General features: G+C 46.5%; 1 protein-coding gene across 2 annotated transcripts in view; it reads right to left on the bottom strand.

The window, feature by feature from the left end:
* The window catches only part of LOC136955008 (SH2 domain-containing adapter protein F-like), a 70,957-nt gene extending 47,912 nt beyond the window's left edge, over window positions 1-23,045 (bottom strand). For both annotated transcript variants that reach the window (XM_067248564.1, XM_067248565.1), the window contains exons 1-2: window positions 22,417-23,045; window positions 7,398-7,533 (exon numbers count right to left, since the gene is read on the bottom strand). In XM_067248564.1, the coding sequence (XP_067104665.1) occupies window positions 7,398-7,533; window positions 22,417-22,851 (571 nt within the window). In that variant the 5' untranslated portion in view covers window positions 22,852-23,045. The remainder of the gene's footprint in view (window positions 1-7,397; window positions 7,534-22,416) is intronic.
* Window positions 23,046-25,789: the final 2,744 nt, after the last annotated feature.

Here is a 25,789-nt window from a genome sequence, read left to right as displayed (position 1 = left end):
ATAAATTGCCTCCCGGAGAAAAAAAGAACAAGAAAAAAAACAAACAAGTAACACAAGACAACAAGGCTCATATAAAGACCTTGGTCCATCATGAAGGGAATAGTAATGGCCTTACGGTGGCTGGCTCTTGTACTGACAGACAGAGAGAGAGACAGACAGAGACAGAGACAGAGACAGAGACAGAGACAGAGAGACAGAGAGACAGAGAGAGAGAGAGAGAGAGAGAGAGAGAGAGAGAGAGAGAGAGAGAGAGAGAGAGAGAGAGAGAGAGAGAGAGAGAGAGAGAGAGAGAGAGAGAGAGAGATGGTGGTGGGTTTGGTATGACGGCTTCATCAGAGCGTCGACCCCTCGGACCCACCTCATCCGCCCCGGCTGTCAGCCTGCTCCTCGCTCTGCATTACTCACACTGCACCGGACAAGCAACAGACTGGAGTGTGTGTGTGTGTGTGATGGGGGTTGGTCTCCTAGGACCACTCTGTTCTTCTCTACAGAGTTCAGTCAGGACACACTCACTCAGGACACTCTCACTCGTCTGTCACACACACACACACACACACACACACCCCCAAACTCACACACATCCCTGGAGATACAAAAGGACAAAGTGTCTGTTGGGTAGGGCAGTCTATTCTGGGTTATGACAAAAGACGACACATCCACATGTAGTCCCGACACACAGGGGGGAGATGGAACCAGGGATATTGATCCTCTTTTAGGCTTTTAGAAAGCCTAAGTTGCAGATGGCCTGGTCCCTAAAGAGCTCCAGTAATGGTGGAGATCTGCCTTAGCGCTGGCAGAGAACCTAGCGCACTCTCAGGTGTCTGAAGGGAGAGACCTACCCCGTTGTGCATTAGCTCTCCCTCGTGTTCTTTCTCTCTCTCGCGGTCTCTCTCTCGCGTTCTCTCCCTTGCGGTCTCTCTCTCGCGTTCTCTCCCTTGCGTTCTTTCCCTCGCGGTCTCTCCCTCGCGTTCTCTCCCTCGCGGTCTCTCCCTCGCGTTCTCTCCCTCGCGGTCTCTCCCTCGTGTTCTCTCTCTCCTTCTCCCAGACCTCAACAGCTGCAGCCCCAGCCAGACCCAAGGCCCACCCTCACACGGTCACGCCTAACAGAGTCCGCCTTCACACAGGAGCGACAACATACGAGCCGGAGACCGCAACACACACAGCAGCCCTTTCAGACCAGAGCAGGGCGGCTTCCACGACTCAGCAGCCTTCACACACACAGCAAACCAGCCCTGTCCACCGGCCCACTCCAGGAAACCCACATACGCTGACAGACAAGCCAATGAGCTGCAGGATATCCTGCCCCCGCTACGTCTCCACGGCCAGGGGGGGACCGCGAGACGTGTGTAAAGGGAACCTCGGATCGCTCGGAGAGCGCGGGTTTACACTGCGGCGGTGTGACTTGAGCGTGTCAAGGCAAAGTGACATTGCAAGCGTCGGGCAGAGTGGTCACCTGGGTGACGGAGCGAGGCAGTAAATGGCGGGTATAAATCCTGCGGCTGCGTCCTCTGCGGCGGCCATGACAGGGATTAATGGCGTCATTAATCTTGCCTGGAAAATGAATGACTTCGGCCCCCCCCCCCCCGACCTGCACTCTCCCCGCCCACTCACGGCCGGCTCTGGCATGACGGATGGCTGCCGGTTGTGCCAGCCCGTCCCTCTCCCTGGCACGGCATGGCACAGCACGGCTCACCAGCAGGGACTCACAGGCCAGCTTCTTCAACTCACATCCCGGTCTTACTACAGAGCACCTGTGTTTGTGTGTGTGTGTGTGTGTGTGTGTGTGTGTGTGTGGGGTGTGTGTACATAAGCAGGCAGTAAAGCAGCCCAGTGCAAACTCACTGCAGAATGGTTCTCTTTTTACAAGCTTGTGGACAGGGAAGGGGAAAAGAAGGAGGAGATGTGGGGAGGAGGAGGGTGGTGGGGAGGGTTCCTGAAGCGGCCCACTGTGGTTGACACAGGCCACGCCCACCTAAAACGGTCGAACCACACAGCTCCGGCTACAGGAGTGCGATGTGGCTGGGCCCTCCACCCACCCTGACTGAAACCAAACACCCTGACACCCAACAAACCAGGCCTCGGACGCTTTCTCAGGCATGTCTGGTCGATGGAGACCGCTTGAGATAGACCCGGGACGTTCCACAGGGGGACAGCTTCTGGCTCGGGTTGCACGTTGTTGTTTTTTTCTCCACAGGATTAACATTCCAGATATCCTAATCCAAGACCTAATCCAGTATCTGAAACGTGGGAGATATCTAAACCTTTCATCTCCTCCATGTTAGCCTATAATATCACCTGAGTTGCGTGGTGGAACTCTGAGAAATAGGATCCGGTAGGAGGACAGTTGTGTGCGATGATGCCACCACGCTTGTGCTTCGCAGGTCAGAAATCATTACCAATGCTGCAGTGAGACAACCCCGCTCATCTCATCAATAAGTCTTCAGTCCTCCTGCCGTGGACTACCACCACCCACCCACCTCCCCGCACACACACACACACACACACACACACACACACAAACGTCCCCCACGCTTTCCGTTCATTTGACACACTAAATTATCCCTTCTCCAGCCAAGGTTGTACACCACACAAACAAACGTGGAAGTAACCCTTTCACTGCAGACGAGTCTTTGAAAAGATACCACTACTAACCAAACACGCTAATGAGCAGTGGTCTCTGACCTATTGAGGCAATTATCCCGACAAGTTCCCAATACCCGGCGTGACCCTCATCCAGAGGAGGGGATAACGACTAGGTCACCATCGCCAAATCACAACCCATCTTCCTCATTTTCGTAACGAGTACACTGGCAGAAGACGGCGGATAAAAGTCGGATTTCTGGAAGGTTCCGCTGTCTGTACACGTCGTGGATATGTCCTCGGGTTTCACCTCAGTCAGCGGGGCTCACGGGCCAAGAAATGTGCCGGCACATGCAGCAGCTCTCGTAGCCTGGAGGAAGCTCGCCTCCGGGTGCGGCCTGGCTGGGAACCAGGGCACCTCATCCCACTCTCCCTCTCCTCCAAGTGTCCCAATAAGACGAACCACAGGTAGGGATATGCAGAGCGGGGGGGGGGGGGGGCACCACTCTGACTAACGAGCATGTCAGCCACGAGCCTGACCGTGAAACAGCATGGTGCAGATGAGGGGGGGGGGGGGGAGGCTGTGCCAAGCCCTGGCCGGGGGTGAGTAATTGAATGAATAATCCACAGACAGAGGAGGGGCACTTCTGCTTGGCACTGCCAGGCTCAGCTCAGGGGGGGGGGAGGAGGAGTGGGCAGCGGCCAGGATTGGGAAACGTTTCCCAGCACCGAGCGCCACGTTCCCATCGCAAAGCCGGGAAGACAACGGGTCGTCGGGTTCTTCTCCCGTGAGTCAGACGTGAGGGGAACGTTGTTCCTGAGCGTTCTGACTCAGTGCACTACTCCCTCCCTGGCTGGCTTCGACCTGGAGGAGATGATGAGGACAAATTGACTCTGGCTCTGTTGACACCATGTGTCATAAATTCTCCTACCCGACACAAACTATTTCACACCGGCGGGTGCCAGTTGTCTCAAATGCGGATGTTGCTCACCCCCCCCCCCCCCCCCACCCACCAACGCCACTTTCAAAGGTCGTGGTTTGGCCCAGGACAAGGCCAGGGTCAGAGAGCAGAAGGATGGCCTGTGTTTGCTCATCTGAGCTCAGTCATGCAGGCTGTATGCACTACAGGAGTGCCCCTGCTGTGGGAAAAAGTCTCACATGGCTCACTGACTGACCAGGCAAGGGACAACAGGGCCCCTGTGTGCGTGTGTGTGTGTGTGTGTGTGTGTGTGTGCGTGCGTGTGTGTGTGTGCTGCTAACTCAGGTAGTGGCACTGAGAAATGACTAATGGAGGACCGGCCTACAATAGCAACCCAACCCCCTCTGGCTCTTCCAGAGTTACAAGTCTCAACAGCAACAATAATGTGAAAGAGAACATGACGAAGACAGGACGAGAAAGGAAGAGGGAGTGGAAGAGAGGAAAACTGGCTGATACTATCCTTTCTTCCGGCAGCCGCACCTGTAATTAGGGAGTGCTGGGGCTTTGGTATGTGAGGAATGGCCAAACTGACAGCTGAGTGTGTGGTGTGTGTGTGTGTGTGAGGGAGAGACTGTGGGGTCTGCATCAGGAAACCTGCCTCCTCACACACACACACACACAAATGCACAAAGACATGCCCGGTATAAATCAAGAGAGACCTACAGCAGCTGACACTGAGGAAACACAAGCACATTCCATCCATCCCTTTTCTCAAAAAGGCACACACACACACACACACACCACACGGTAGAGCACACGCCAGAGCACATGCAGATACACACGCGCCAAGCACATAAAACTCTCTCACACACACACACACACACACACAATCTTCTCCACATATCTGAAGGGCGTGATGTAAGCCACAGCAGAGGGAAGATTATGAGCCAGGCTTTGCAGGTTAGTAAGTCGTGACATGCACCTCCAGCAGGTCCATAAATCAGTTGCCCGGACACAGTGGGAAAAGACTTTCAGGAGACGGAAGGATTAAACACACAAGCGTGCACACACCAGCATACACGCACCCACACACTGCCTGAGCTTGGAGGGTATGTTAACATATGTCCAACCATGCTCCGCCTCATTGTGGATGCATTTCGAGGTGTGTGTTCTGTATGTGCGTGTTTATTTTACAAGATCATTTAGTTATGATATGAAGAAACAACCCTTCATAATAGCACACTGTGACATTAGGCATGTTTAGCGTTAAACATTTTACGAACAGCAATTATTATACCCTATACCGAACACAATGCACACTAATTTAAACCCTCTAACTAACAATCAAGTCCAACTGTGCTAGAAATTACTTTGTTCACAGTTTTAGGGCATAATTATCAATATGATCCCTAAATGCCAGCCTATCAAAAATTCATGGACTTGCAAATGGATCTATAAAATGCCAGAATGTTTAGTCATGCCGTCTGTTCGAGACAATGGAGATTAAAACTGCTAGCCTCTCCAGCAGAGAAGGCAGAAAGCACTAAGTCTCATGCTTGGAAAAGGGAGAGCTCCAGTAAAGAGAGAGGCAGGCAGACAGAGAGAGAGACAAGAGAAAGATGCATTGTGTGCATGTGTAACAGAGTGTGTGTAATGTGTTTGTGAGACGAGACATTTTCAGACACATTCTACCCAAGGACATCTGAGTCTGTAGTATGTGTGCGTTTGTGTTTGTGTGTGTGTGTGTTTGTGTGTGGGGAGAGACAGGGAGAATGGGCTGGGGACACAATACACCATTACTAATAAAAATTAAACACAAATCTGATTTACCACTGATCCACTTCCTCTAATTACTGTTTTATATGCAACTATAATTCACACACCTCAGACATTTACAGGTTTAAACAATTACAGTCACTTTCATTTGAAACCTTTTAATGGTCCATATAAATTTGACCTGCTCAGTGATTAAAAATACTTCCACTGACAACCATAAAAAAGAGAGTTTCAGTTCATGTTTAGTGGGTTAGGTGTTCATATCAAGGATCTCAGAGATCAGGGTCTCTCTCTGTACAGCAGCTCTCCCTCTCCTCCCTCTCTCCCCCTCCCTCTCTCCCCCTCCCTCTCCCTCTCCCCCCCCTCTCTCCCCCTCTCTCCCCCTCTCCTCCTTCTCTCCCCCTATTCCCTCTCCTCCTTCTCTCCCCCTATTCCCTCTCTCCCTCCCTCCCCCTCCCCCCCTCCCCCCCCTCCCCCCCTCCCTCCCCCTCCCTCCCCCCTCCCTCCCCCTCTCTCTCCATTCCTCCCTCCACTGCCACGCCGTTCAGAGCCAAACACTCAAGCAGAGGGAAGCTCAGGCCATGCCACACATCACCAGGTGGAGAGAGAGCTGAACCTGTGTCAGCCTCGACAGAGACGAACGAAGGGAGAGACGGCAGAAAGAGAGAAATGTCCTTTATGACCAGGTCTCACTTCACTAACCAAATCCCATGATTGCATTGGTCTGCGCTATGGACTCTCTCTCACTCTGGCTCCACCTCTCTTAACCCACCACAGAATGGAGGGATGCGGCCCTGAAGGAAGTCCTCCACCATACTGCCAGGGCCCTGACAGGCTAGTGGGCAGTCATGGGAAACTCAGTAATTACACTGTCCATGGACAAAACATCAGCAGCCATTTCAACCACTCACTGTCATTTCCCGTGTGTGTGTGTGTGTGTTGTGTGTGTGTGTGCTGCAAGTGTGTTAAAAAATATCCCAGTTTAAATTTCAGTGTACTATTTGACAGAGGCTTGATAGCAATCAGAGCCAGCCTAGCATATGTGATAGTTTAGTGTGGTTATAAGCCTGATAGAGGAACAGCAGGGAGCTATATAAATCCACAAACGGCACAATCCCAAATGCTCCCTGACAGCTCAGTCAAGTCAACAGGAAGACAGCGAATGGCAATCAATAGCATACACCAGCAGAAATATGCCAGAGACACAACACAAGCACACTCCAGTGACAGGAACACTGATCTTCAACTCAAACTCTTTAAATTGCTTCACTGGTGCTTACTTACTTAGAGTGAGTGAAATTTTGTAATAATGGAAAAACAAATATAGATTTCTCCAGAGTTTGTCTCTAGAGTTTGTCTGTCTGGTACACAAAATTGCACGATATCCCAGCATCACCGTAACAGTATAAAGCTCTTCCAAGTCTTAGTTAAAGAAAGTTAAAGCCTAAAATGCAGAACCCTATTCTGCTTCCAGCTCCACACCTGGGACAGGTGTCATCAGATCATCACTCTGCACGTGCTCACTGTCCCGGTGTTTTGTGGTGGATACGGTTTGTCTGATATGGTCTGGGAAGCCTTCGTCTTCTCCAGAAATGGTCGACCTGAATGTGTTGTAACAGTAAAATGTATTGTGTCGGTACGCACGCATTGAAAGCAACTCTAAAAGCCAAGTCTTTCCTGAAAGAAATGCTGTGTTATTTTTACCTCACCCCTCACTGTGCGTGCGTGCATCGTCTACCTGGGAAGAAAGCTGCTGATTCTTGGTTGGTTTCTCATCTCTCCGCAGAAAATCATTTGTGCTCCACTGCATCCATCATGTACCTTGTCATTGGTGCCATCTGACCCAAGTTAATTAGTGACCAGCATATGGCCTAGTGACACACCGTGTTCATTAATGATCAATAGAGAGACTGACTCAATAATATGAATCTATAAAACGGGCTTTGACTCTTTACTGGGCACGTGGCCTGCGATTCACGAGAGGTCGAAGGTCAATGGAAGGCTAAACATGGTGCCATCAGGAGAGGGAACTTGGTTTTCATTTTGAAAACAAGAACTTGTGGAACGGTGCCAGATCTGTGAGTGGGAGTGCAGAGGCGGGAGGGGAACAGCTGCATGTACCTGCCATCATCTTCTGGGCCTCGTACGGTTCCATGTAGCCATCATTCTCTGTCACCTTCTCCGTACTGGCCTGTGTCCCGCCGGCCTGCTCTGCATCGAAGGGGTCTGCATAGTCCTCCTGCCATAGGATAATGGGCTGTGAGGAGGTAAAGAAAGGGAGAGGGGGGGGGATGAGAGAGGAAAGAGGAAGAAAGAGAAAGGGGAGAGGGAGAGAGAGAGTGAGTGAGAGAGAAGGAGGAAGGGAGTGAGTGAGAGAAATTGAGGGCGCGTGGGTGATGAAGAAAGAGAAAAAAGGGGAGGGAGGGAGGGAAAGATGAGTGATTTAAAGAACATGTTGGTCTGTGTTGAAAGTCACAGCACACTCATGGAGCCCGGGGAGTCACACAGCTGCACAGTGAAGCAAGGAGCTCCCAGGCTAAGGACCATGTCATCCACACATCACTACGGCCACATAGAAGAGGATGGGGTGCGAGACCCCAATAAATCACATCCGTTCTCTCCCTCTGTAGGCTTCTGTGCATTAGCATCTTGTTGTAATATATTTTTTACCATTTTAAAATTTGATTAATTTAGCAGGCTTTTTTTTCCAACTTGACGTGCAAACACTGCATTTAGAAAGGACTGCAGAAGATCAAGAATCAGAAGTGGGTAGCGCTATAGTATTTCGGTGGTCAGAGTCAAGGAATGGTGTTAATGGTCGCAAAGTAACCACATCTTAGCTACCAGGTGCTGTGAACAGAGAAACTACAGTTCAACAATAACATCTCAATTAGAATAGCTAGCTCATTTAATGTATGGTGAACAAAACTATAATTCTACTTGGCAATAATTACATCCCAATTCCTCAACGGCGGTCTTGCGCATCTCCTCTTTAGACAGACTTAGTTCTGCTACCGTTAATGCACTTAATTACACGATTGCTCTCTTGACAGTGCCTGTATTTCAAAGAGTGGGAGGAGTAGGAAAAATTAGACAAACCGCAACTGGTAAACTGTCTTAAGAGAAACTATTTGGTAGATTTACGTGGAGCTGGCAGTGAGCCACAGCTAATTGCAGCCTTGCTCTTTCACTGAGAATTTGATGCAGAGGACACCAATTAAGTGGACATCTTAAGACCCAGAAATAAAGAAAAGCATTCGGAAGAACAGGCTGTCTGTCGAAACAGTGTCTCACCCCCAAAATTATAATATATATAGAAAAACTTTCCTGCAGACAAAAACTGAAGAAAAAAAGAAAACAAATGTTCAAATCAGAGGAGAAAATGTGGATTTGTCGCTGCCATCTGCCATGTTGGCTCGAGGAACCAAAGGGAGGCAGACTTGTAGGGGGGGTCTGGATGGGCCACTTCCCGTGTCTGGTGCTGGGACTGCGCAGGGCTGAGTGGTGCCGGTCGGACTCTCCCAGCAGCAGGCAGACAGACGGGACAGCGTGAGACAGAGGCCTTGGGTCCAAAGACTTGGAAGCATCTCAATGGAGACCCAACTGATGGAGTCCATGAATGCATAATCAAGCATGTGCACAGGCTCTCAAAGTGGACACACACAGGAAAGAGACTGATTGGCACAACACACCCTATGACTCATTAGTTAGCTTCAGGATGTTATTTGATTCCATTCTTAATCAGCTCATCACTCATCGGGTAGGCCGAGCATGGCGGTGGCAGGCAGTCAGTCGCTCAGTCACTACTAGGTCCAGAGAACCAAGCCTCCAGAGGAACCACAGTTCATCCTTTCCTCCACAGCCTTCCCAGAAACACTGGCCACAGGGGCCAGCCCTCCCTCCCTCCCACAGGGGCCAGCCCTCCCTCCCTCCCACAGGGCCACAGCCAGAGGAAGGCCACACCTGCCGGGTGTGTGGGGAAGCTAGGGGAATTCAGACCTCGTAACACCTGCCAAAATACAGTCTATTCCTGCTTTCATGTGGTTTTGATATCACTTTATAAGATGATACTATTAATATAACTGAAACTTGTGGAGGCCTATACAGAGACATTGAGCTTGGATCGGCAGGGTTGTGTGGGTAACCAGAGCTAGTGAAGTTATGCAGAGTGAATGCGGCAGGTATATGCTCCAACATGTCACCCACGCAAGACACGGATTAGGCTCTAGAAGGGCTTTAAAAGGCACCCTTGCGTGCTCCTTGATTTTCTCTGTTACGTCTAAGACTTTCTCCATTTCCATCTGTAGGAAAATAACTGGGACTAGTTCAGCCGCAGCGTAATTACAGGTTCCTCCTCTGCTTTGCGTCTGTGAATTTAAGGGGGGGGGGGGGGGGTAAGGGGGGCCAATCAAACACAAACACCATTTGGGTTTGTTTTTCTACCGCAAATGTAAAGTATCTCTCTCGGGACGTTAATTCAATTCAGACATTTGTATTACGAGTGTCACGGTGTTTGACACTGAAGTGTGCACTGTGACAAATGAAAAGAACGTGTGCTTTTTTTTCGCCTTTTTTCCTTTCACACCTTGCCACATCTAAAGAGAGCTATCAATCACCTTGTGTGTCAGTCCTGCTCCAGGTGCAGTGGTGCACCATCCAAACCAGCTCACACCATAAACAAGGCATATGTCAGACAAACAAGGAGGTCATCTGTCTGTCTGGTCAACACAACATAGGACCCTGCCACATAAACCAAGACCCTGACCCAAAGTCCCACACAACTGACGAGCCTTCGGACCAACAGGTTATCTCCAGTGTCAGCTAACCTTGGATTTACAGTACTGCATGTCAGAAAGCTCCACACAAAGGAGAGCAGTGGATTGTGGGAGCTGGGAATATACCTCCTCACATAAGCTGGCACCAACAGCTGTAGCTTTACGATAACCACCGTGCCCACACACTTTACATGGGGCTGTGAGGTCTTGTCATCAAACAGCTCAGAGGACAGAAAAAGAGTTTATAAATTACACCAACTGGAAAAGAACATGGCAATCAAGCCAGACGTATATTTAGCAGCGGCCTTGTTCTCTCAATAATTTTTCACAATCACCCACTGAAAGCTCTTTTTAGCACCTGGTAATGTTCCTGTTCCTGGTGCTCACATGGGCTGCCCTGCCCTGCTTTTAGCTCCACTCTGAAGCCAAGAGTGTGTTACTGACCAACCTGCCTTCTCACCACCTCACCGATCAAAGCCAGCTTACCAAGAAAATACATAGTGAATTATGTAATAACATACAGTAAATATTTATGCGTGATTAAGTGTGATTGTTTGAAAAACACCTTTAAAAGACGTGGTGGAGAAGAAGGTGTTCCTGCCAAAGACATCGTAAATCACAAAAGTGAGGATAAATGTAGGAAGCAAGGAAACCAATCAAACCAGTTGAAGCAGAACAGAATGTCCCACAGCTATCTCTCGGGGGGAAACGAGCCTTTCCCCTTTGGACCTGAGGCTGATCTAGACTGGAGTGTTGGGGAGGAATGGAAGCGAGGCTGAGGAACCAGTGTTTCTCCTCCCTCTCCCTGTCCCACTGCCCTAATGACTCGACATCAGGTTGAAAATGGGGACACGGAGAGCAGGCTCTGCTGAGGAGAGAGGGCCCCGACAGAGAGCAGGGCACAGCCCTAGGACCCGCCATCTGCCCACTGGCAAACCAGCACGCGTCAGGACCACCGCCAAGCCACCAGTCATGAAAGTCTAATTCCACCCACAGTGCACTACGGCAGAGTCTCTTCTCCCTGGATAGTGTGGATGTGAGCTTGGCTAAGCAGGTATCTTCGCTCCTAAGGCCTCACAAAAGGTCTGTAGGCTTCTTAGGACAGGTCCCCTGGAAGCAGGACATATCACTGTGCCGCAGAACTCAATTACTCTCATGCTGATGTCACGCCGCGCCCCCTGGTTCAGCTTGTCTTGCTGCCGCTAAACAGGCCGAGTGTGGGAACTAGCCCCGGCCTGCTTAGCATGCATTGCATCTCTCTAGGAATGAAGTGGATTTCGAATGAGCGTGGGTCTAGTGAGAGCATTAGCTATGGAGGGAAGGTGTTACTGGGAGCTGCCTCTTTGGGTCAGCGTTCTGCAGAGGTTCCATAGAGCTTCTAGGATTACATTTCAATTGGGTCCTGGTCCTTCATTAGAAGTGAGAAAGTGCCGTTTTTAAGTCTGTGGACTACTTGACGCCTTTGCAGCTAATTATCATAAAGCATCAGGGGCCATGAAAAGGACAGCTTTAAAGTCTTAAATTGGCCACCATGCTCATGGGAAACAGTCGCTAACACGCTAGCCCAATTAAAGCTACAATAGTGAAGATTAATAAATACATTTGAATGTGTGCCCCCAATTCTTGTCTGAACTTCTGTGCTGTCCTCCAGCTCATGTTTGATTGACAGTGGTTTCACAGAATAAGCCAAGGAGGAAGGCCCCCCTTGCCAAAGGCGATTGGCTGAAACAGGATTGCTAGAACATAATTGGCTGGTAAGTAGCAAGCCACTCCAAAATTATAAATGGATATTCAACTGGCACTGAGCTGTCTGTGTTGCTAAACAACTCTCAGAGGGACTCATTAGCTTTCACAACATGTTTACAGGGGACCAACTTTTATTTTTTTACAGAAGAAAATCCTACCTATTATACCATAGTCCTCAAAAGATATGAACAATGTAAAAGTATCTTTGTAGAAAAAGGGAAAAAAAAGCTAAAAAGACCCCTTCTGATCTACAGACATAAATATCGATATGAACCGACAGAGATGAAACCAGACAGGCAGACAGACAGGCAAAGACACAGAGAGAGTAAATCAGACAGACAGGCAGACAGACAATCGGACTGACAGACAAGACATTAGTAACCACTTGATCGGCCGGGGACAGAAATGCGACAGAAATGCCAAGACTGGAGAGAGAGGTTGATGGGCTATCATCGGAGTTGCCCCACCCCCCTCCTCCCCTCATGAGACCACCACTACAGCCTGAGTGCTGGAGAGGGAGGGGGGCTCAATGGAGGGAACGGGGCGAAAAAGGACTGACGTCTGTGATTTATGTCTCACGCCACAGGGGATTTCAGCCACTGATAACCTAATACGACTCAGAGCTTAGCAGCTCGATTGCATTAGGGCATTTCAAAGGGTTATTTCTGCTGCTGTTGCTCTTTTGTTCCTAAGTAAAAAAAAAAAAAAAAACTGCTATCAAAACCAATAGAGGCCGTCGGAGGAGAGGAGAGAAGAGGAGGAGAGATTAATCCGAAAGAAAAATACCCAAACTGAAAAACGCCACACAGTGTATCGCTTGTAGATAAGCGCTACAATGCATGTTGACATGTACTGTACTGTTCAGGGCACAATCTGCTTCAGTCAGCCTCGACGAACAGAACGGCCTCAAATGTCCCCACAAGGCAATTTACTTGAAGAGAAGAGACTGCAACCTCTGTGTTGACACAATGAAGTCACTATCAACAAGATACGAGAGGGACACAGAGAAGCAGTACAAGCTCAAATCCGGTTACAATTTAATAAAACCCTATTGTGAAGTCTGCAGCTCCCTTTGCAGTATTGCTCTCGAATGAGTAAGAGGGGTCTAGATTAGGACTGCTGGCTATGACTCCCAGCCCATTTCGAGGAAGACTACATAGACAAAGCTCTCCCACAATCCAACTCTGACATTAATGAAACTTTATTGAAACGCCTCCCGAGCAAGCAGTTGCTGGCTGGGAATCAAAAGAGGCACTATGTGGCTCTGTAAGGACAAAGCAGCACTGAATGCCTACTTAAGAATCAGGGGAAGTAGCTAATCAAATTATGATGTCCCTTTTTCAATCAGTCACTGGCAATGGAAGCTAAAACACTGCTAAGTAGGAGAGTACTTCTCATAAGTCAGGTAAATCATGTTTGTCTTAGTAGGGAGAATTCATTTGTTAGCTCTGCTTTGAGCTTTCATACAGCTGCTGAAAGCTAATGTTTCATGTTTGACATGTGCTGCTTGTTTCAGAATGACTAAAAGGAAAGTATGTATTATGGTTCATGCAGATCCACAGGGAACCGTAAATTCAAAAAAATCTAATTAAATAAAAAAAACACTTTCTTGTTCAAATGAGAGATTATACAACATTGAATAATGACACTGAGTACAAGTAAGAGATTACTTATTCCCTCCCTCAGCAGAGAATCATTCTTCACAGAAACCCTACTATTAGAGGGTAATGATTTTAAGAGGGGTTTACAGCTTGCTACGTTAAGCGCCTCACCATGCAGAGGGCCGTTGTTCCTGGAATCTCCTCCTAAAACATCCAGCCATCAGTTTCACACGTGTCCCCACCCCAACTCAGAGACATCTGTGTTGTTCAAAGCCTCGCTCACACTTTTAAATGCTGACTTATTTATTAGCTGCTCCTTTAAGATTCCAACCACATTCAAAATGTGGTCCTTCAGATCCCTGGTCTGCTGCCCATGTGGGGGGGGGGGGGGGGGGGGGGGGGGGGAGGGGGTTGGGTCTTTGCACGCCCATCGGGGAGCTGGGGAGGGAGGGAAGCAGGGAGGGTCACATGAAGAAGTGATTCAGCCTGTCATTGCTCATACTTTGCATGTGAACCCTTCCAGACTCAGCCGCGGTGACGTGTCGTGCCCCATGGCGCGGGGTTTGGAGACGGGGTAAGAACACGGTTGGTGATCTACAGTAAAAGGAAACCGTTCTTGCCACTTGGTTGGGGGGAGAGGGGGTATGTAACACTGCTGGATAGGAGCGGGCTTTGCCCTGCAGGCTCGTGTCAAAGACCCTTACGAGCTTTCTTTGCACGTGCACAAACACACACACAGAACATTCTGAGGCCACCAAAAGGAAGGGGCACAGGTAACGTGTGGTTTCCCCGTTATCCAATCAGCACTTGGACGGCGGTAACGAGGTGCTGATGTTTACTCATCTACTTCCATCAATCTCTATGACGGAAACTTCCGGCATACAATCCTTACGGTACATCCTGTCAGACACACAACTGAATTTTCTTCTCTGGAAAACGTCATGTCTGCGAGAACGTTTCAACAGCAAGATGAGTGAATAAGTAACTAGAGAACTGTACAACACGGTATCATAATTTCTGCTGCGATCCAGAGCCAGCCTCCTGCCTCGATTCTTCTCCTGAGCCCTGGGGATTCACAAGAACAAGATCAAGGTCGTACATTTCTTGTTTCCTGTCAGTCCCAGATGGATCCCCGAAAAAAAACATGGAAGATGTCTTTTTTTTTATGTATCTTTAAGCTCCTTCTATTTATATTCCAAACTGTGATGACACAAACATTGCGTAAGACTGAGCCAACAGACAGGCAGAATAAACAGGACACACGGCCGCTCTGGCCCCAAAAACTACATCCCCAAAGCCTGTGTTCACACAGGTGCTCCACTTCCTCTTTCAATATCTTCTACTGTGACTGCCTGCCCAAAAACCCCAGGGCACTGTCGCGTCGTCCAGTCTTTCAATGGAATTCAATACACTTGTGTCTTTTCCGGCGGAAATCTTTTTCTTGCCATTCATTCCTTTTAGAGAGCGTGTCCACTTTTGACTCCCTTGACTCCCTAGGCAGTCGAGTGTAAGACAGATTCAACCACTCCCTACGGACCTCCAGTGACACACACACACTTGACACCCTCCCAGGACCTCAACTGGAGAGAGGGATGTTTGGGAGGAAGGGGTACCACATGATTAAGGTGCTCTTAATATGCGACAGGTATTCAAGATTAAGCACTTGAGGCTACGCTTGGCAAAATCCAATTTCCTTTCTCTGCCTTCTCTCCCTCTGAAACTGAATTATTACTCTTTGACTTTAAGAAAGAGGGAAGTGGAGTTTAAAGTGTGCTGGCTCACTAGGCACAGAGGTCCGAGGCATTTACAAACACACTCTCTCTCTAACACACACTGATGCTCTCATGGTGTTGCTACATCTACGAGCCACAGGCAAAGCTAAGCTAACTCGTTCTGTTATGCTAAATAGAAGAAAAGAACCGACCACATTATGAAAATTTGGCCTCTTCAAACAAAAGCCATGGATGTCCGTCCACTGAGAGAGTGGAGTTTGGATTTGGGTGTGTGGTGATTTATAGAGCCTGGAGAACAACAGAAAAGGACTGGGGCATAATCATGGCCAAGGGAGGATGACTTGATTGCGGAGGGAAGTGCCGTGGCCTCAGATAGCCTCTGTGTGGTGAGTGTGTGTCTAGAGGCCCCAGCACGTCAAACCCACAGCCCAGGGGACTGACAATGCATCAGGCAGGGTGGAGTCCTGTATCAGGCAGCCATCGCTAACATGGCTTTCCTCTTCTCCCAGCAGGACCCGGAACAGGAGGGTGACTTGACTTGCAGCTGTCTAAGGAACATTCAACGACCTTGTTCCCCTTCTGCGTGATCCAGTCTCCAGTGACAGAGGACTAGGTTGGAACAGGAGAGGAAAAATGAACCCTGGCTACATTGTACAGAGGATGCGGGAGCAGAATCAACATGCTTAGCCTTCCTAGTGGCAGCGAGCACAGGCTTGCCCAGTCAAAAGGGAATGTCACCAAGTTGTAAACACTTCCTTTCAGGAAGAGAGCACTTCCTTAATCCTGGAGCAACCCTCTTGGTCCTTGTTTTCGACCAAACAAAAGCAGACAGTGGCCTGGTTTCTTTACCGTTCGTCCAATGAGAACAAAACCATCCACACCCATAGCCTGAACGTAGTCTATGAGACACGGACAGATTCACTTCAAATCGACCCACAGCAATGACTTCAGACTCACATTATACAGCTCAAAGTAAACAAGCTTACAAAACACGTTTAGAGCTGAATAGCTGCCATGGAATACCATGAAGGAAATTGGGCGGCACATTCAGTAGCGGAAACACAGAGGTCAACGGTCTAACTCCAACTGGTTTACTCCTACTGACTGATACAGCAGCCCAGCCCACTGCCCAGCCGGCACACATAGCAGGCCAGCACCATCAGCCACAGCACAGTTCCTCTCCACTTCAACCTCCCAGAGCACTTTTCCCTTCCGCACACCACCCACAATTCACAGGGATAATTCCTATGTGCTTCCACTCCAAAAGGTCGGAAAAAAAACTAAAACAACACCAAACATGACGAAAACCAGAGCGGTTCTTGGAAAAGCAAAAAATGGTCGATTTGGCTAAAGCCTAGTTGTGTGTACCCAGGGATGAATGCAGTCCTACTGTTTCCAGTGAGTGACGGTTAAAAATACTCAGGCTTCACTCAGATTCTCTTTTTGAGCCAGGGGATGGAATGAAACCTCAGGGAACAATTTGTTTCCTTTTAATCAGTGTGCCCTGACGATCTCCCTGCCCATCAGACTTCTCCCCTCGTAGGCACTGCTACACACTGTCATTAAACTAAACAGTGCCATGTGTCGACAAGTCTCAAAGCTATAGTGTCTTTAACTACTAGGTTATAGCATCTAGGCTAACGGGCACCTGATCATTAGTAGAGTCACCACTGCAGCAGCAGAAACAAAAGATTGTACAACGTGACAGCTTACAGGCTGCTAGCCTGCTTTTTCCTCTCACAAGTTCAAATACATAAACAAATATATATAAAGATTCTTCTTGCTACTGCTTTCTGTCAATCATTTTCAGGAACATTTGATGGTGATCAGGATCCTCAATCACATACTGAGCTAATAGTCAAATGAAGAGCAGAACATTTCAGAGCTCTGTCCTCTAGTCATTCCACCACTCCATCCTGTGGTCATCTCCGCCTGGATGACATCACCCTTCCCAAAACAGCAAGCTCTTTTGGCACGGGACCAACAGCACACTGACTGTCTTCCTATCCGAGCAGCCTTCCAGGATTCCTGTCTCAGAGGAAACGACCACCTACGAGTTCCTGTTCCAGAACCAAGTCATGTTCATAATCTTTCTCTGAATGAATTGTATTTGATTGCACTTGAAGAACTCCTCATAAACTTGAAAAACAGTGGCTTGAGTACAGCTGGTGCGACATCCTCAAAAAGCTCTATGATATTCTAGAACACCTCAGAGAACAATACAATCGACATCAAACATTGAATATACAACTCTCATCCCAGAAGAACAAACAGTGCTAGCGCCAGTACATTATAGACCAGCCTCAGCTGTAATTATGGACAGTGTGTCCATATCAACTCACAACTACCGGGGAGTTTGAAAGCAATTATGATAATTGTGGGGGGGAAATGATTAATTTACTCAGTGTACACTATGTAACAATGAATGAATCATTAATCATAATTAATAAGGTATTCAGTTCAAAGGCTATGTTACTTTTCCAAAATAGCTTTAACAGGAGAGGAAAAGTTCAAATTACCTGATGCAGACAGCTCTTGGGTATATGACCTCAACAAATGCTATTCAATGCCTGGGAGCTCTTTCACACAGTATGTGGCAAAGCTATTAAAATAATTGAACACTTTCTATGCCATAACCTTCACAGGGTACTTGACTGTGGATTAATTTACCGTAATATACAACTGAAAGTTAACCTGAACTCATTGTTTGCATATGTGCCACATTGAAAGCAAGCTTCCACAAACATCTAAAAAATGTTCACTTTAAGCACCTAAATCTCTGTCTGGCATAAGAGTATTTTTAGGCAACGTTTGTCAATGTCTTCCATGACACTGCTAAAACAAGAAAGCCTGTTCGATGCTTGTGGAGGTGGGAAGTGAAGGGCATTTCCTGCTCTGTAGTGACATTCAACTATGCTTGCTATCACACCTACCCACGCTTGCTATCACACCTGCGCCTCACAGGATGGGTTCTGCTGCGTCCGTCCAGCCACGAGGGGGTCAGACAGCCATGTTTACTTCAGCTTTGACATTTCTTCCATCGCCAGCAGAGATGAGAGTGGGATGTCAGGACACTAAGAGCTGACAGGATTCGCTAATCGCATGCCCCTACAGAGCGGGATGCCAGGAGCCAGGGCTTTACGACTGCGGGGAGAGCGAAGCTGAGGAACGTTCAGCCATCCACTATGCCAGACCAGTCAGACACGCTGGATTTAGCCACCCTGGGAGATTGCAGCTGGATGAAGGGTGTGTGCTGTACCCCGCATCAAGAGAATCTAATTCAATCACACCAGAAAACATCAGAATAGATTGAGCATAACGCCATCGTGTAAAGGAAACCTCGCAAGTCATTGGATGTCTACTGCAAGATAAATGAAAGAGCATCTAAACCCCCATGCGCTGTTCAAAGGCACTCCTAAGCCAATTACACACAACTGTCCCTTCAAGGACTCTGCTAAACGACACCTGATTGGCTCCCAGTGCCTCCTCTGATTCCATTATCAGAAATGTGATCTGTGTTGCGGAGGCGAGGCAGCTGATGCCCACTTGTGGCATTCATCTCAAACACAAGGAGACAGACACACTCTCCACAGACATGAGAGAGAGAGAGAGAGAGAGAGAGAGAGAGAGAGAGAGAGAGAGAGAGAGAGAGAGAGAGAGAGAGAGAGAGAGACAGAGAGAGACAGAGAGAGACAGAGAGAGACAGAGAGAGACAGAGAGAGACAGAGAGAGACAGAGAGTGAAAAGGAAAGAATACATGAGATGTCTGAAGTGGAAATTGGTTTCTGAGATAGTTATTCGAGTCCGGTGGGAATGGGTCTCAAGCACAGGCCAGAAAGAAAAAAAACATAAGCAGACCTGAGACTCTCAAGGTGCAAATATGCTTCGCTGCACTTTGGGCTCTATAGTGCAGGCTGTTCTGCTTTCCATCACCTGGGGGGAGAGACGGTTAGGAAACAAAAGGTTCTAACTAACAACATAATCATTCTAAATGCTAAACTGCCAGTCATCTCTTTCATGTTCAGGGATGTGCTGAGCCAGGAGCTATTAAAAAGGACGTGGAAGAGAATAAGGAAATAACCGTGCAAGAAATCTGTCAAGCCAGATGTCTTGCTCGGTCGTACGACAGCTGTCTACGTTTATGATCCAACTGCATGCTTCTATACATAGATATGTAAACTGGTTTATGAGCTGTCCTTGGGTCCTCCCAGCTTTGTCTGTGGGAGCTAGGCGTAATGTCAATAGTACAGGCTCTAGTAACAAAGGACATGGTTGGTAGAACAGAACACAATAATGAATACAATATAATGCTGTGCCTTCAGTACTATCAATGAGAAGGTATGACTAAGTAAAGACAAGTTATAGTTCTGCACTCATGTCTATGTTGACATATTTCCAAAGTTGTGTCCGTCATCACTTTCAGGTGTCCTTGAGATGTTATTTTCAGCTGAGCAGGAGGATGGTTTAAAAGATGAGGCCCTTAATTAACTCCACCGTGGCAGGCTAATAATTGATCATCTCCCTCAACTCGCTCTACCATGAAGGTCCCGCCATGATAAACAAACAAAAAACAACAAGGGTTTGCCATAACAGCACTTCCATCAGCATGGAGATAATGGCTCTCACCGAGGTCTCTTGTAATACAAATATATATATATATCTTCATGAAACACAGCCCCTCACCATCCTTGCTTTCTTCCATGTAAACTGTTAATAATACAATGAAAGTGATTTGGAGGACTGAGATTAGGACTAAACACTATACGATGCTATTGACAGCCCAGGCATTAGGTAAGCAGTTATATAATTAGCATCCAGCAGTCAAGTAATTAAAACATCAATGGGGCTCATGCTGTAACAAGAAGGCAACAGCCTAGACTCTCTCTTGTCAGCATACTGCTCTTGAGCCAGCAAAATTGATAGAGAGACGAGAGAGAGAGAGAGAGAGAGAGAGAGAGAGAGAGAGAGAGAGAGAGAGAGAGAGAGACAGAGAGACAGAGAGACAGAGAGACAGAGAGACAGAGAGAGAGAGAGAGAGAGAGAGAGAGAGAGAGAGAGAGAGAGAGAGAGAGATCAAATGGTCAAAACTCTTAAATCACTTGTTTCAAAAAGTAGCGTTATCAAACACGAAGTTACAGGATCTAGTCCAGACACTGTCAGCACCATCCATTCCATATTCTCAGTTTGTTTTAAGGGAAACAACCTTTTAGTAGTCTATACACATGTAATTGTTAAAGATTGTCGCAAATATCTCAAATTGCTAAATATTACATTAAAATGTATCTGGTCTGGAGCACAGCAACTGAATCTAAGCCAACATGTATTTTAAGCAGTGATTTAACATTTTGTTCAGATGGCTTTATATCAATAGCAGTTTGTCTGAGTAAGCCTTGTTGGAGACTAGACAATAGCTCCTTCTGGAACATTACCTTGTCCTGTCAGATACAGAAGCATTTTTATGGTTGAGCGCTTGTGTTGCCTGGTGACCAAACCGTCTCAAGGGCAGCTTTTTGTCTTTATTGCATTGTAGCCCCCCCCCCCCGCCCCCCCCCCCCCCCCGCCCACAACAACACAAATTTCCCCACCAGAAGTCATCAGCGTATTCATCAAACATCTAGACCTTCAAAATCCAGGTCTCTAAAATGTAGCTCTGAATCCCCCATCAACTCACATTGAAATGCTATTCCTGCACATCATGTTCCTGTTTGAAGGAAGTCACTTAACCCATGCCAGAGAGTGATCTGCATGTCTGCCTGCTGCACCATATGTGCCCAGAGTGGAGAAAGGGGGGTTGAGGCAACAGTATTTTCCTGCTTGAGAATGCCATGCCTAATTGACTGCCGAGATCAAAATAAACCCCAATTAACAGGAGACAGCAGTAATCCATTTAATTAGCCAAACAGAAGCTGTTGCAGAAGAAATAAATGTTGAGTCCTGACTTTACCATTGTTTTATTCTAAAAGGAGCACGGCAACTTGATTATTCTTTACATAAATCCCTGCATTACCATCAGAATCATCAATGGGTTTGCAAAACATACTGGTACAAGACCTAGTTAAACAAAGACACATTCCACATACAAGATGCCAATTTGTACAATCCTTCCTTGCAATATACAGTATAAAAGGATTGTACAAATGTAGCCTAAATGACTACAACTGTTTCCTCCAACAACTGATTTAGTTCTCTGGCATGATGGAAAATGTTTGTTAACCCCAACACACAAACCTTGGATATTGTGTAACAGGCATCACATGCAGGAGCAAAACAGACAACGTTATGGCTACTTGTTAAACTGACATAAAAAGAACCTCTTTGGAATGGCACTCGGTGTGAACAGACCACACCTGAAAGCAGAGGAGTGGCAGGTACATGCAGGAAACAGGAAGTAGGCTAAATATGGGTCTCACACATTTTATAGTTAAAATCAGTACAGTGTTTTAATATTTAATACAACACTGGTTGGTTTGGCATCTCACCACAATACTATGATTGTGTTGTGATGTAAGAAGCTCAAAAAAGAAATACCTGGCATTGGTAATTATTGTGTCAGCGCCACAATAAAACATGGAGTTATGCAGCTATGCTGTTATCAGACCTCTTCCTCCAGTGTGAGTCGAGAAGCTGGTAGGCTACATTCCTAAGCAGAATCACACTTCATTCGTCCTTAACCTCACTGACATTGAACATCTCAAGTTTCTTTAAATGAACACAGTGTGTATGAATTCCTAGAGAGCTTGTCACTGAGCTTTAAGGCACATGGTGGAACACATTGCCTTCAAGCATTTTTGCCGTCTGTCTCTACATTTTTCTGCCGATGGTAAAACCCCACGGGGTAGACGTGAAATTGAATAATTTTAAAAATAGTAGGCCAAATGCTGTTACAAAATAACAGTTTGCAGAGCATAGTTGAAATCTATGTTACTTAAGGGTTCATACTGCTTACATCTGTTTTTGTCTATTGCAGTTTCTTACTACTAAATTGTTCTTTTGGTAAACATTTCTTAACAATAATGACAGAAATCAACAAAAATCTTTTTTTTTCCGATGTGTCCAAATGAGGTAGCTTAAACAATCAATGTGTAGCCTACCTCTCTAGTTAATACCACATGTGTGCTAATAGTGTCTGTCACGAAAACTACACGGGACCAAGTACACCTGTGCGATGTCGTTCAACCGGTTTTAACGACTATAGTTTGGAAACATTCAGTTTCAATGAGAGCAAGTAGGCTACTCTACATAAAAAGTTGTGTGCAATGTGTTTTGGACCTGCGTGGCTACTTACCTTTTCCTTATTTTCTTGATCCGAGGGAGGCGAGGTAGGAGATTTAACGCTCCCTACAGCAACAGCTTGGGCTGCTATAACACAGCTGCCCGGGGCAGAGTTGCTTTTTTCGATTGTTTCCACCTTTATGAGCCGGTGCTTTGGTGACACATACTTTATGTCCGGAGACCCCACAGAGCTCAAGCCAGTTCCAAACGAAATATTTCCGCCTGGCGTGTACGGGTCTTCGAAGTCCAGTTCCTTTTGTAGTTTGTAAGCAGCAAGAATGTCCGGCTGAGCAGGGCTCGGATAAGTGGCCCCAGAGCTTGGTTGTTGGTAGCCAGGAGTACCGGACACAGCTTCGTGTCGACAATGTCTGTAGTCCGGTTTTGGAGGCGCCGGAGGTGGTGCTTTGGTAGTTTTGAATGCTAGGTGTTCCTTGAACCATTTGGCCATGCTGCCAGTGCATTGCTCACAAGTCAGTTGAGATATTTTGTCTACCTTTCCTGGTCCTACTCTTTTTTTGTGAGCGTTGGGGTCCTTGGCTCTCTCCGACTTGCTTCGGAGTATCTCTCTTGCTCCAAGTCCGACAGAGAACCTCGCGCTAACCCAGCGCGCGCAGTCACAGGCACTTTCTGATCTCCCTTAACTCTGACACTACTGTCGCTCTGACAGCCCGACCGCTCTCTACGCCAAGCCCATGCTATAGCCCACGCAACATGGGAGAGCGCTTGTGCAAAGAAGGAATAGGCACTTCCCTGTCCCCTCACCTGAGAACATTCACTGCCATCTACCGGACTATTGTTCCGCATCTTATGCTCAACTAGGCTATATAGTTTTACCGTCATCAGCGTTTTTGTTTGTATGGGTGTTGATAAGGAAATCTAAAGGAAATTAATTTATAATTCATGGACCGGCGAGAAAATTATCGTATTCCATAATTACTCCCTTCTGTATTAGAACTCATTCCAGTACAACTGAAGGAAGATGCATCCATGACATTTACAATTAGGCTAACTAATCGTGACCACTGGAAACGCATCTGTAAATAGCAAACACCTTTCACCTGTCACCTTCCAAAACATTTGGATCACAGGCTGAGGTGGCACAAAATTAAATTGTGGTCAACACAAACTTTGCAATTCAAGACAAACCCACTCATTTGACACAATAACCAGCAACAACAACCATGGCCTTTTATGAAGCAATATTTCATTTCATATCACATCCTCCAGGAAGGTGCGCAGTGCTGCTCAGGTTAACCATGACAAAGCCCTGGGAAAAGGAACTCCCATGTATTGAAGATAAAAAATCTATTCTCTTACCCAAATATGGCCACCTTTTGATGGAAGGTCGGCAGTATAATTTTAGTCAGACATCCTTTTTATATTCCATTCACAAATGTAGCAAAAACATGAACATGCATAAAGTGAAACTGGACATATTAAAAAGACGAATATAAAGTGCTTAAACATGGGAGGTAAATCATTTAGATCCGAGCTGACATTTATAGTTTCTGAATGTAGAGTTTGGCTCTGGGTGAGGTTTCTGAAAGGCAACTGACTCCATAACACCTAGTGCTTGAATATTTGCGCTTGACTGCCAGCAGAAAAGCAGAGTTTAAAATATGCATTCCAAACCACCAAGCTCGAAGCACTGTTCAGGACCTCACTCGCCAACTGTTTCACACTACCATTACCCAAGCTTTCCAGCACCCAGGCCAGGCGCTGAACCACAGGAAGCAGACAAAATAATTCAGATACGAGAATTCAAGGTTGGGAAATTCAGGTAGCTCAAATTCAAACAGTAAAATTCAGATTTCAAAAATTCAATGATAAAAGAAACAAAACAATTTTAGCCGAAAAGAATCGAGACGAAAATATTCGAGACAAAAATATCGAGGAAAAAATTGCAGATTGCAACATCCGGGATACCAAGGATAGGTAGGGAAAACGAGCATGAATGCAATCGAACCATCTCACTTCTCCGAGAAGGATCTAGACCTCTCTCCTCAGGCCCCTCCAGGTGTAGCTGCAGGCAGTCATAAATACAGATCAATCACAGCCTGGGGTCTGAGGAGAGAGGTCAGGTCTGATGCAAGCAATACCTTGTATCCCCGGATGTTGCAATCTGATTTTCTGGATCTGGATTTTACCATTAGCTTTGAGCAGCCTGAATTTTTCTTTTTTTAATAATTTTTTGGATCAGAATTTTCCTGTTCGAAATTGAACAACCTGAATTTCTGAAGCTTTTTTCAAAAAGTTTTTGGCAAATATTTTTTCAACCTTTTTTGGCAAATATTTTTTCAACCTTTTTTGGCAAATATTTTTTCAACCTTTTTTGGCAAATATTTTTTCAACCTTAAAAAATTCAAGATTTTTATTTATTTTTTACCTCTGGAAACTTTTTTTCCCACACACAACACACAACTGTTAATATTTCTTCAAAACTTTTTTAAAAAACTTTTTCAAAAAAGTGTCCGACTGCTTGCCTCAGACCTGACCCATCTCCTCAGACCCCAGGCTGTGATTGTATGACTGATCTGCATGTATGCATGACTGCCTGCAGCTACACCTGGATGAGAGGTCTGCAGTTGGACCCATCTCGTAGAAGTGAGATGGTTCAATTGCATTCAGGCTCGATTGCCCTACCTATCCCTGGTATCCCGGATGTTGCAATCTGAATTTTGGAATCTTATTTCACCATTCAAATTTGAGCAGCCAGAATTTTTGTTCTATTTGAATTTCTGAAGCTTGAATTGTTTACATTGAAATAAATTCATATTTCAAATTTTAAAGAGGTGAATTCAAAACCAACCAATTCGGTGGTGTTTAAATTACGTATTCAATGCCTTTTAAAAAACCTAACCCTTTTAAAACATGTCACTGATTTGCGTCCTCAAGCAGACCTCAAGAAATAAATTTGGCGCTCGCTTAACCCTCTACGACAGACAATTGAGAGAATAAGGGTACACGTTACTGATGCCAGAAATATAAGTTTACGTAGCCTGACAAGAGTCTGACATGATACGAAGTTTGTACTTAGGCTACATGTGTATATTTAGAGGCCATAATGCACAAAATTCTACCTCAGAAACAACTGTTGCACCTGAAGAAGATCTAATTCAGCACTTTTCATAGAAATTGATCAGTAGTAACGTCACCCTTCACAGCTGTATTGAGTTACATTGATTGAAACAGAAGGCCGTCAACTAGGTTAAGGAAGATGACGCTGTCCAAAAGCTTTAAATGTGTTCATATCTGATATCCATATCAAATTCCATCTATGGTTTTTGGTTATTTAGGGCTACCCAGGTGTAAATCAATCAGTACATTGAACAAACCAGATGTACAGGGACAAGCTTTGTATTTTCATTGCTTGAAATTGATTATAA

This window comes from Osmerus mordax, chromosome 13 (genome assembly GCF_038355195.1).
Source record: "Osmerus mordax isolate fOsmMor3 chromosome 13, fOsmMor3.pri, whole genome shotgun sequence".
NCBI classification, from domain to species: domain Eukaryota; kingdom Metazoa; phylum Chordata; class Actinopteri; order Osmeriformes; family Osmeridae; genus Osmerus; species Osmerus mordax.
This window is presented reverse-complemented; position numbering and strand designations above follow the sequence as displayed.